This window comes from Mustelus asterias, chromosome 3 (assembly GCF_964213995.1).
Source record: "Mustelus asterias chromosome 3, sMusAst1.hap1.1, whole genome shotgun sequence".
Lineage (NCBI taxonomy): Eukaryota > Metazoa > Chordata > Chondrichthyes > Carcharhiniformes > Triakidae > Mustelus > Mustelus asterias.
In genome coordinates this window covers 136,494,644-136,506,914 of record NC_135803.1, presented here as the reverse complement: position 1 = coordinate 136,506,914, position 12,271 = coordinate 136,494,644, and the positions used below count along the sequence as shown (strand labels likewise).

Genomic DNA, 12,271 nt, shown 5'->3' with positions numbered 1-12,271 from the left:
TGAGGTCAAGCAGAGTTTAATTGCTACTGGGTGAAGGAAGATTACAAGTGCATTCCGATCCGTAATTTTCCAGATTCAAGTCAGAAACAAGCTACATTAAAAACAGCTTTGCTTTTATTGTACACATTTTCGAACCTCAAAGAGAGATGGAACATCTCAATAATTTTATGCAGATTGGATATAGATATAACTTAGTCATTATGGGGCTTGCAGTGTGCAATGTTTGGCAGATTTACAATAGACACCACAATGCCAAACAAATCCAAAAGGTAAATTGGTTGCGCAACAGTGTCAAGTATAATAAAATAGCAGCATCAAACCCAGTTAAAACCTACCATTCAGGCCATATTAATCCACATTTCCATGCGATTAGGCATTGCTATCAATGATATAACCTTTCAAGTATGCAATATTAAATTGTACAATCTTCAAGGGCACTAGGTGAACTTGGGATTCCCAAAACACTGGTAAAAATCCCAGAAACAAAATTGATTCAATTTGAGTGCAATTTATACATTTGCCTTTGGCTGCCACTTCTCAATACTGCCACCAAATGGAATCTAGTGGTATGTTCACCTGAAAATCACGATCCAAGCAAGCAAAAGCTTGGGCATATTATAAGATATTCAAAACACAAGCTTATTAATAAATCTGATATTTACAGTAATACATTTTGGTCAATTAATAACTATCCTCTTGGTGGAGGGAGAAATGAAACTTAAGCAGCATCTCTAACATGGTTAGCACTGCTGCCTCACAACGCCAGGGACCCGGGTTCGATTCCTGGCTTGGGTCGCTGTCTGTGTGGAGTTTGCACATTCTTCCCGTGTCTGCGTGGGTTTCCTCCGGGTACTCCGGTTTCCTCCCACAGTCCAAAGATGTGCGGGTTAGGTTGATTGGCCTTGCTAAATTGCCCCTTACTGCCCCGGGATGTGCAGGTTAGAGGGATCAACGGGGTAAATGTGTGGGGTTGTAGGGATAGGGCCTGGGTGGAATTATGGTCGGCGCAGACTCGATGGACCGAAAGGCCTCCTTCTGCACTGTCTGGTTTCTGTGGTTTTCTTTGGAGACAAGGCTCCAAGATGATAACTGGCTGATGGAACATCAGAAACAAATTAATCCACGGTAGTGGACTCAATAGTCCATAACGCAGCAGGAAAGTCAATCTATCTCCAGGAGACCATTAAAGACTGATTAACCAGCTTGGCTCTTTAGTAGTTAAATAAGAGCAAAATACTGCCGATGCTGAAAGTCTGAAATAAAAACAGAAAGTGCTGGAACTATTTGGCAAGTCTTGCATCACTGTGGAGGGAAAGAAAGAGTTAACTTCTCAAGTCGAATATGACTTTTCCTGAAGAAGTGTCATATTTCTACTCAAAATGTTAACTGTTTTTCTCTCTCTCTCCTGATGCTGCCAGACTGCTGAGTATTTCCGGCACTTTCTGTTTTCATTATGGGTTATTAGTAGTGCCTGGCGCGTCATCCTGTAGCAAGGGTAGCAAAATTTACAGGTATAATAAGCAGCTCACTAAATGTTAGCAATGTTCCCACGCACATATTTTGGAGTGTTCTACCAAGCAGCATCTAAGCTCTTTGGATCGGAGTTTGGTTCTTAATAGTAGGAAAGTGCACGTCAGGCCAATAGAAGTTCGAACAATCAGTATTATTCACAAAGGTAGGTACAGTTTGGTACAAGTATTTGACAAGTGAATGGCAAAACATTGATTTGAACAATGCAGAAAGGACAAACTACTGTTACAGCCAATACAGTATCCAGTGTAATTCAATTCATCTCAAACTCTCTATTAACCAAGTTAACTATTAAAGCAAGGTAAATATGGGTTTAAACACCATCTGTTTAAAGTGAATCATTCGATTGTGAAATGGTAATTCACTGGACTGAAAGCCAATCAATCTAAATAAATACAGGAGCACTAAATTATTGCATTTGCTTAGCAAAAGGTTTCAGTGTCAAGCATAGTACCTGATAATGACAATTATTACTACACAATCCTTTCGTCATCTGCTCATTTTGCTAAGTAAACTTGTGCTTCAAGAACCACCTTTCCTGGGCTTCCATGGGTAAATTCATTACGGGCGGCATGGTGGCACAGTGGTTAGCTCTGCTGCCTCAGAGCGCCAGGGACCCAGGTTTGATTCCCAGCTTGGGTCACTGTGCGGGGTTTGCATGTTCTCCCCGTGTCTGTGTGGGTTTCTCCCAGGTGCTCCGGTTTCCTCCCACAGTCTGAAAGACGTGCTGGTTAGGTGCATTGGCCATGCTAAAATTCTCCCTCAGTGTACCTGAACAGGTGCTGGAGTGTGGCGACGAAGGGATTTTCACAGTAACTTCATTGTAGTGTTAATGTTGAGCCTACTTGTGACAGTAATAAATAAACTTTAAAACACATGGTGTAACATTAAGCATGAAGGCAGGGGAAAGCCATGATTTGATCTCTGGCCCCTACTGATCTTTCCCCCACCCTGCTAAAACAATTATGTCTAATCAGAGCACAAAAATAAAAGTATCAAATTAAACGAAAAAATAGTGTCACTGAAACAGAAATAAGTAAACTTTAATTTTGAGTGATTTAGACACATGATCCACGAAACTAAACAATGTGCATAATCTGAAGCTTTATGATGGTGTTCTCATATTGGTTAATGGATAGGACTTATAGATGGTTAAATAACAATAATCTAAATAAGGTCTCCCACAGGTTGTGCTTACTGTTAAGTAGAGTGCCTCATTTAGATCTGTAGACATCTGCAGTTTCCATGATGATTGGATCCCAATTAACCCACTGATTACTAAACATTTACCGCTTGCAAAATTTGCACATTTATGAAGTTCCTTAAAATTGTAATGCTGAACATTGCAAACCATAAACAGCAGTTGTGTTCATAAAATATTTACCAGTAAAATGCTTTTGCAAATATGTTGAGTCATTACGCTGAAATGAAGGATTAAGCTGCAGTCATTATAAAGATTTATGCAAACATGTATTTAATAATTTATCAAGTATTCCCAGCCATTGTTGAAAAACTCACAGCCAGTGTACTCCATTAAAAAAAATGTATTTTCCAGATATAGTTTACATGACAGTTAACAAAAATTTTCGGAAGATTTTCTTCTCCATCCTTTCCACATTTTATGCAGTTTCTTTGTGCTGTAGGAAACTGTTTTTCTCAAACCTAAATACACATGAAACATTACATGAGACAGTGCTTGGAGATCTTAATAAATCTCTAAAGTTGCCAATGGCATTTTAGCTGAATGCAAATATTTACAGGGAGGGAAAAAAAACTTACCAGCAGTAAAAATTCCTTTTGCACTTTGGGTCAGACTTGAGGATTTTACGATACCAGTTACACCTAGCATTGGGAGAAAAAAAAGTACACTAAGCTATTATTCTAATTTTGAGAGAAATTAATATATGCTAAAAACGTCCCAAGTATATTTCAATAATATCACACTTTACAATTAGGACTGAAATTTGGAAGTACAGCTTGGAAAAGATAATGCACAAAAATTAAATTGGCCCTGGAGTATCAGTTTCAAGGCAAGGCACTTCAGTCACTCTTCAATTCAAGGCAGATTTCCTGCAATTGTCCTCCAGCTGTTGTTGCTGCTATGCTCTCAATTTTACATTCAAGCTTTTTCCACCAGCTCCCCCAACCCCCTCACCAGGTTCATGCACAAAGGTATTTACAACAAAAGCAGCAGAACCTTGACTTCTGCAATAACTGCAGAGCCAGTTTGCAGTGAGTGCACAGGTTGAGTTTACTAAATGAAGAACAAGGGGATGTCCTTTGACAAAACACAATGGTGCTCATGTGCAGTTGCTAAATACAGGTTTGTGGTCATTATTCCCCATGACAGACCTTGGGGTGGTACCAATGTTCTCTGTAATTCTGTTTGCTGTGCACAGTTGTTCTGCCTGCCGCACAAGTGAGCAATGTGGTTTGTGAATTTCAGTGCCTGTGCAAAGCCAGTTACGTAGGCCATTCATCCCAATGACCAGCAAATCATACCAAGCAGTACCTCCCTTTCGCTGTTTTCCATAGGCAGAGTACTGACTATACTCAACCAACCTGTGCTTCCAAAACTTAGCACATAATGCCTAATGTTAAATGTGACTCCATGACTGGGCAGCATTAGCTGAACAATTCAGAGTGTGCTAAGAATTACACTAATAACCAATTTAAGATTTATCAGTTGAGTTTGCAATTTGACTCACTTATGCTTGATTGAAGCTACAAATATCCACACAGTGACCTGTTTTCTTCAGACAAAAGGAACACATTGCACCTTTTAGAATTAAACAAAAATGTGAGGGACAATAATTCCTTAATGTATTCTCTAAGGCAACACCTCGATCAATCAGTTGATGTGCCACCTTTTTCTTATGCAGCATATATTGTTGCTCCCTTTGAAATTTGGCATTCTTGCATCTGTCCCAATGAGTGCAAAATGAGAAGCTTCTACAGCACATCTCCTCTTTCAGCAATATTCAAGTTCTCTGCAACAATGACTAGATCCAAAGTGGGGAGAGTGTGAAAACAGTTTTCATCCAGAATTAAACAGGGATAATTTGACGTCCTTTTTGTAGGTTAAAAGTCATTTGAAATTAGTGTCACATGGTCCCCTTGTCAGCGACAAAGTGAATAAATAGTATACAAAACTCTATACTACTTATCAACATTTAATGAAATTTGGTTACAGCCTCTATGTAGAAATTAAGCAGGTCAATGCTTGATTGTAGGTGGATAGTCTTTAAAAAAATGAATTGTTGCATATCCACAAGCTGGGGGAAGGAGAAAGACAATAAATTTCAAATGTCTCACTATTCATTCCTGAAAAACTGGAAACAGCTGGATGAGTGTAGTTCTAGTTCACTCCTCATGGACAGCAGGGTTCCAAGTTTTAAGTAGGGATGTCATAATACTCACTGATAAATATTGCATTTAAGAAATCTGCTCAAGTCCCTTTTGTCCAAAAATCTTCCATGTAATTACAACTGTTATTTGTAGATATTTATAATTTATTATATATTTATATAATTAGACAATATAAAAAATGTGTTTTGAAGGGAATACTTTAATAGTGTGATATATGTAGTGATCGCCAACTACATGTTTCATGGATTACCATATTTGTGAATAAATCTTGCTCTTCAGGGGGGTTTAAACTAATTTGTCAGGGGGGTGGGAAAAGGAGTTGTAGTCAATGTTAGCCAGAATTAAACAGGGATAATTTGACGTCCTTTTGGTAGGATAAAAGTGATTTGAAATTAGTGCCACATGGTTCCCTTGTCGGCGACAAAGTGAATAAATCGTATACAAAACTCTATACTACTTATCAACATTTAATGAAATTTGGTTACAGCCTCTATGTAGAAATTAAGCAGGTCAATGCTTGATTGTAGGTGGCTAGTCTTTAAAAAAATGAATTGTCAGTGTTGAGGGTAGTGAGGTATTGGGGAAGGTATCAAGGTCAAGGGTGGGTACCAATAGACAGGAAGGTGGGTTGAAGTGTGTCTACTTCAATGCAAGGAGCATCCGGAACAAGGTAGATGAACTTGGGGCGTGGATTGGTACTTGGGACTACGATGTTGTGGCCATTATGGAGACATGGGTAGAACAAGGACAGGAATGGTGGTTGGACGTTCCGGGGTATAGATGTTTCAGTAAGTGTAGGGAAGCTGGTAAAAGAGGCGGAGGAGTAGCATTGTTAATCAAGGATAGTTTAACGGCTGCGGAAAGACACTTCGAGGGGGATCTGCATACTGAGGTAATATGGGCTGAAGTTAGAAATAGGAAAGGAGCGGTCACGTTGTTAGAAGTTTACTATAGGCCCCCAAATAGTAATAGAGATGTGGAGGAAGAAATTGCTAAGCAGATTATGGATAGGTGTGGGGGGTCACAGGGTAGTTGTCATGGGGGACTTTAACTTTCCAAATATTGATTGGAACCTTTGTAAGTCGAACAGTTCGGATGGGGAAGTTTTTGTGCAGTGTGTGCAGGAGGGTTTCCTGACACAATATGTGGATAGGCCAACAAGAGGTGGGGCCACATTGGATTTGGTACTGGGAAATAAACCGGGCCAAGTGATAGATTTGGTTATGGGAGAGCACTTTGGAGATAGTGACCACAATTTGGTGTCCTTTGTTATTGTAATGGAGAGGGATAGGACCGTACGGCAGGGCAAGGTTTATAATTGGGGGAGAGGTAATTATGATGCGATTAGGCAAGAATTAGGGGGCATAAGATGGGAACAGAAACTGTCAGGGAAAGGCACTAATGAAAAGTGGAACTTTTTCAAGGAACAAATACTGTGTGTTCTTAATAGGTATGGGAGGAAATGGCTGAGTGAGGGAACCATGGTTCACAAAAGAGGTGGAATGTCTTGTGAAAAGGAAGAGGGAAGCTTATGTAGGGATGAGGAAACAAGGTTCAGATGGCTCGATTGAGGGTTACAAGTTAGCAAGGAATGAGCTGAAAAAGGGGCTTAGGAGAGCTAGGAGGGGGCATGAGAAGTCCTTGGCGGGTCGGATCAAGGAAAACCCCAAGGCTTTTTACTCTTATGTGAGGAATAAAAGAATGACCAGGGTGAGGTTAGGGCCGGTCAAGGACAGTAGTGGGAACTTGTGTATGGAGTCAGTAGAGATAGGAGAGATGATGAATGAATACTTTTCTTCAGTGTTCACCAAGGAGAGGGGCCATGTTTTTGAGGAAGAGAAGGTGTTACAGGCTAATAGGCTGGAGGAAGTAGATGTTCGGAGGGAGGATGTACTAGCAGTTTTGAATAAACTGAAGGTCGATAAGTCCCCTGGGCCTGATGAAATATATCCCAGGATTCTTTGGGAGGCAAGGGATGAGATTGCAGAGCCTTTGGCTTTGATCTTTGGGTCCTCACTGTCCACGGGGATGGTGCCAGAGGACTGGAGAGTGGCGAATGTTGTTCCTCTGTTTAAGAAAGGGAATAGAAATGACCCTGATAATTATAGGCCGGTTAGTCTTACTTCGGTGGTTGGTAAGTTGATGGAAAAGGTCCTTAGGGATGGGATTTACGACCATTTAGGAAGATGCGGATTAATCCGGGATAGTCAGCACGAATTTGTGAAGGGCAAGTCGTGCCTCACAAATTTGATAGAAATATTTGAGGAGGTAACTAAGTGTGTTGATGAAAGTAGGGCAGTTGATGTCATATACATGGATTTTAGTAAGGCGTTTGATAAGGTCCCCCATGGTCGGCTTATGATGAAAGTAAGGAGGTGTGGGATAGAGGGAAAGTTGGCTGATTGGATAGGTAACTGACAATCTGATCGAAGACAGAGGGTGGTGGTGGATGGAAAATTTTCGGACTGGAGGCAGGTTGCTAGCGGAGTGGCGCAGGGATCAGTGCTTGGTCCTCTGCTATTTGTGATCTTTATTAATGACTTAGAGGAGGGGGCTGAAGGGTGGATCAGTAAATTTGCTGATGACACCAAGATTGGTGGAGCAGTGGATGAGGTGGAGGACTGTTGTAGACTGCAAAGAGACATCAATAGGATGCAAAGCTGGGCTGAAAAATGGCAGATGGAGTTTAACCCTGATAAATGTGAGGTGATTCATTTTGGTAGGACAAATTTAAATGTGGATTACAGGGTCAAAGGTAGGGTTCTGAAGACTGTGGAGGAACAGAGAGATCTTGGGGTCCATATCCACAGATCTCTGAAGGTTGCCACTCAAGTGGATAGAGCTGTGAAGAAGGCCTATAGTGTGTTAGCTTTTATTAACAGGGGGTTGGAGTTTAAGAGCCGTGGGGTTATGCTGCAACTGTACAGGACCTTGGTGAGACCACATTTGGAATATTGTGTGCAGTTCTGGTCACCTCACTATAAGAAGGATGTGGAAGCGCTGGAAAGAGTGCAAAGGAGATTTACCAGGATGCTGCCTGGTTTGGAGGGTAGGTCTTATGAGGAAAGGTTGAGGGAGCTAGGGCTGTTCTCTCTGGAGCGGAGGAGGTTGAGGGGAGACTTAATAGAGGTTTATAAAATGATGAAGGGGATAGATAGAGTGAACGTTCAAAGACTATTTCCTCGGGTGGATGGAGCTATTACAAGGGGGCATAACTATAGGGTTCATGGTGGGAGATATAGGAAGGATGTCCGAGGTAGGTTCTTTACTCAGAGAGTGATTGGGGTGTGGAATAGACTGTCTGCAGTGATAGTGGAGTCAGACACTTTTGGAACATTTAAGTGGTTATTGGATAGGCACATGGAGCACACCAGGATGATAGGGAGTGGGATAGCTTGATCTTGGTTTCAGATAAAGCTCGGCACAACATCGTGGGCCGAAGGGCCTGTTCTGTGTTGTACTGTTCTATGTTCCATATTTTATTTTACAATTTTTGCAACATTATGCTCCTCCAAGGCGACGGCAGGATTAACACAGCCCACATGGTCTGGTAATGAGCCTTTGGCATCAGTAACCTGAACTGATGGCACAGCACAAAATTGAAGTGAGGAATAATTCAGTTGGGGAGGAGTTAGAGAGCCGTTTGGAGAAGTGGTGCACTGCCGATTAAAGAGGTATTCAACTGAACGGTGTATCCCCAATTGAGGAGAGAGGCATTCCCGAGACATATTAGGAATCTTTCAATGACAACGTAGGGAATCAGGAGAGTGAAGCAATGAAGCACATCCATGTGAGATTAACAATTGTTTACCCCAGTCCAACGCCGGCATCTCCACATCAAGATTAACAATGAGACATGGCACTCTTTGCTTCAACCCCTTGTTCTAAGTGTGGCAATTGCCAAAATGATAACGAGCATTTTGGCAACTGGGCAGGTTATAGATGCATCTTTAAAGCAGGAGCTCACTACTTTGGAGCTGGCAGGCTCACAGATAAGAAGTCTCAGCCCTCCTTAAAATAATCTCAATTCTTCAATAAATATTAGACCTCATGAGTATCGCAAAGAGTGGTGTAACAGTGCAGTGATTGAGGATCTAAGCACCTGGCCAAACCAATCTCATAACAATCGGGGTGTTGTAAGGCGGGAAGGGTGAGGTTGGAATGTTGCTTGCGCTTGCCAGGATTTTAGTGGCAAACAGGTGCCATGATTGGAACCAAGTCTTTGAATCCACAGTCACACACTGGTATTCTACAGAATTGGACCTTTGCAGTCACGTGCAAACTCACTTTATTTTCTCATTGATGCTGCAAGAGGGGAACTTCAGGAAGGTGCTGACTGGATTTATTGCTGCCTGCATAATCGTATATGGACAGGAGAGAAGGTAGAGAGAAGATTGCAACTATAGTACCAGGCTCACCAAAGGGGTGGGAGCTACTCCCTCATGAGCAAGGGGTAACAGGGCCCCCTCTGAATGCAGAAGATGAGGCTGACAGAAACGTTATCAATAGGTGGCTTTTAAGACCAAGGGTATGCAGAACATGTACGTCTTTATCTGCAGACGAGTGAGAGAAATGTCACAGATGCCTCCGCATGGTGTCCAGGGATCTGGTGACGCACATTTACCATTGATGTCACAGGGACTGGGAGAACATCCATTGCCAGTGGCCTCCACTTTTAACTTCTACACGAGTGGGTCTTTCCAGGGCTCCACTGGGGACCTCTGCAATGTCGCTTAACTTTCCATGCATAAATGCATGCAAGGTGACACACCTCTTAATTCCAAGGCCCGCAATTATGCGCACTTCTCCAGAGAGCCAGTTGCCAGAGCATTGGGCTTTTCTGCAATCTCCAGATTCCCATAGACGCAGGGTGCTATTGACTGCACTCATGTGGCTACAAAAGTTCCCTGGCAACAGGCACTCCAATATATTAACAGGAAAGGCTTCCACTCGTTCAATGTTCAGCTGCTATATGACTACAAGAAACAAATCATGCAGGTTTGTGCGAGATACCCATGAAACTGCCACAACTCGTATATCTTGAGTAGATCTCAGATCCTGAACATCTTCAAGGGACCACATGGGATCTGGCTGATGAGGCGCTTGCAGCCACAAAATCCAGCTGAGATGGCTGTTTAAGTCTCTGATGTCGATCTCGGCGTGATAGGGCAGGGAGAACATGTTTGTATAGTTGGCACTAAATGGCCAATATGTAGACACTTGTATTTTGAAGGACCCAATCTTGATGATATCAATAAATAACAATAAAAGCAAATTGCTGCGGATGCTGGAATCTGAAACCAAAAGAGAAAATGCTGGGAAATCTCAGCAGATCTGGCAGCATCTGTAAGGAGAGAAAAGAGCTGACATTTCGTGTCCAGATGACTCTTTGTCAAAGCAAACTTGACGATATCAACATGTTCAGTGAAAGAGAGGCTGGCTACACCTGTTATGGTCGACTGAACATACGTGGCCCGCCCATGCTTTGGATGGGCATCATGATATTCAAGGCCAAAGCCATTGATCTTCAATCTCCCAGCTTTGTCAGATGGGATGTGTGTTTTTTGGATACAGATCACGTCAGCTGCTGTGCGAGAGTGCTGATTAGTTGTCATTTGGCGGCAGTTCCTTTATTGTTGAGTTACAGGGTGTGGAGTGCTGGTCTGATCGCGAGGGATCTATAGGAATTCGCATAGCTGGCAGTCTTAGATGTGGTGATACCAGGATTGTTGAAACCTGAGCTTGTTGAATTTGGGTTGTTTGTAGGATCGTTGGCTTCCCCGGGTTTTACTAGGTACTGATGGGTGGCATGACACGTATGCTGAACCATCAGTTTCAACATCATGCCAAGTCTTCCATTGCTTCTCACGCAGCCAGCACAGACCAACTCTGATCCATATTGGCCCTCAACTACCTATCATCACAGAATCAAAGAAGAAGCAGTGGAACCTACACAAAGACAACTTGGAGAAATGCCATCAGGCACTGGAACAGTGTGGTAATGTCTCCACCCCACCGTATTCCCATACAGCAGGCACACTGCTGCTTCTGCAAAGCCATCTGCAAGCAGCCACCAAATCCATCCGACAGGAATATCGACCAAAGTCCAACCACTGCCTCAAAGAGTAGTGTGCTTCCCTCCTTCAACACTGTGAGGAAACTGATGAAGAAAATCTTGAATGCTGAACAAGCTGGCTTTCGACGAGGGCAAAGCACATGCGACCCTGTCCTTGCCCCTAACCACCTTCATTAACGACAGCTTTGAAAATAACCTCAAAGCAGGGGCTGTCTTTCTCGACTGCACTGCAGCATACAATCGTTCTGGCAACAATGTCAAAATCTTAAGAGTCCTCCCTCCATGGGTTACTGATACCATCAAACTATTACTCCGTGCTAGACAATTCAGGATGTGCATGGATGATGAGACAAGTACCTGGATTAAACAGGCACTGCCTCTTCTAGCGTCTCTGCAGCACACCAGTCGCCATGGTAGCCTAGTAAAGGTAGGAGCTGCTCCACAATCCTCAGCGGTCTTGGAGCTGTATGCCTCCAGTCTGACAAAACTCCTCAAGGAGATCCGTCTGCAACGATGGGACTACACACTCTGTGTCACCTCAATGGTGAAACTGAAAGGTCACACTCGGGCCATGGCAGCTGAGGACATTATGTGGGTCTAACTCCATTTTGATATCATCTGGTCCTTTTGTGCCACCTTCTCCTCCAGCACATTGACATCTGACACTCTCAGTGAGGGATAGAGAACATGCATTCATCCTGACCTTTTCATGGGTTTGGAACACCCGAGGATCACAATTTTCAAACAGAAGGTCTGTCCTATGGCCAGTCCTGGCCCTTGCCAACTCTAAAATGCTAAGATATGAAACACACAAGGCAACGTTTTGTTGATGATAAAGAGCACTCTCCAGATTCATTACATCCTTGGTTTTATCCCAGTGTTGCCCTCAACATTGTCAAGTTACCATACACGCTTCCAGAGCATGCTCAAAGGCTCCACTGGCTGCAACACATGAGTTTACCATAATGGACATTGGCGAGGGTCTAGGCGAGAGGATGCTCCTCAGAACGTATGGCTCAGCTCTGCATCTTTACGTTGTGATGAGAACCTTGCGGTCACAATGCAGATAACTATAAGGTGAGAAAGGTTGATGGTTGTAGGGTTGAGTGCCAGCACAATAACATGTCTCTGAGGGGCAGAGCTCTGGCACTTCAAGATGGGAAGGTGCTCACAACTCTATGGCTTTGTCTTAGTACATCCCCAATATTCACAGTGGAGGTGGATGCAGCCTGCTACGCCCATTTGTCTGTGATGACTTTGGTGGGTGTCCTCTGGAGGGCCCCAGACTCAATACTT

The 12,271-nt window shown here is 42.9% G+C and overlaps 1 protein-coding gene across 1 annotated transcript in view; it reads right to left on the bottom strand.

Annotated features, from left to right (window-relative positions):
* Positions 1–1,644: 1,644 nt before the first annotated feature.
* Positions 1,645–12,271, bottom strand: part of tamm41 (TAM41 mitochondrial translocator assembly and maintenance homolog) — a 37,228-nt gene continuing 26,601 nt past the window's right edge. The window contains exons 7-8 of the mRNA XM_078209727.1: positions 3,310–3,372; positions 1,645–3,192 (exon numbers count right to left, since the gene is read on the bottom strand). Of these exons, the coding sequence (XP_078065853.1) occupies positions 3,104–3,192; positions 3,310–3,372 (152 nt within the window). The 3' untranslated portion in view covers positions 1,645–3,103. The remainder of the gene's footprint in view (positions 3,193–3,309; positions 3,373–12,271) is intronic.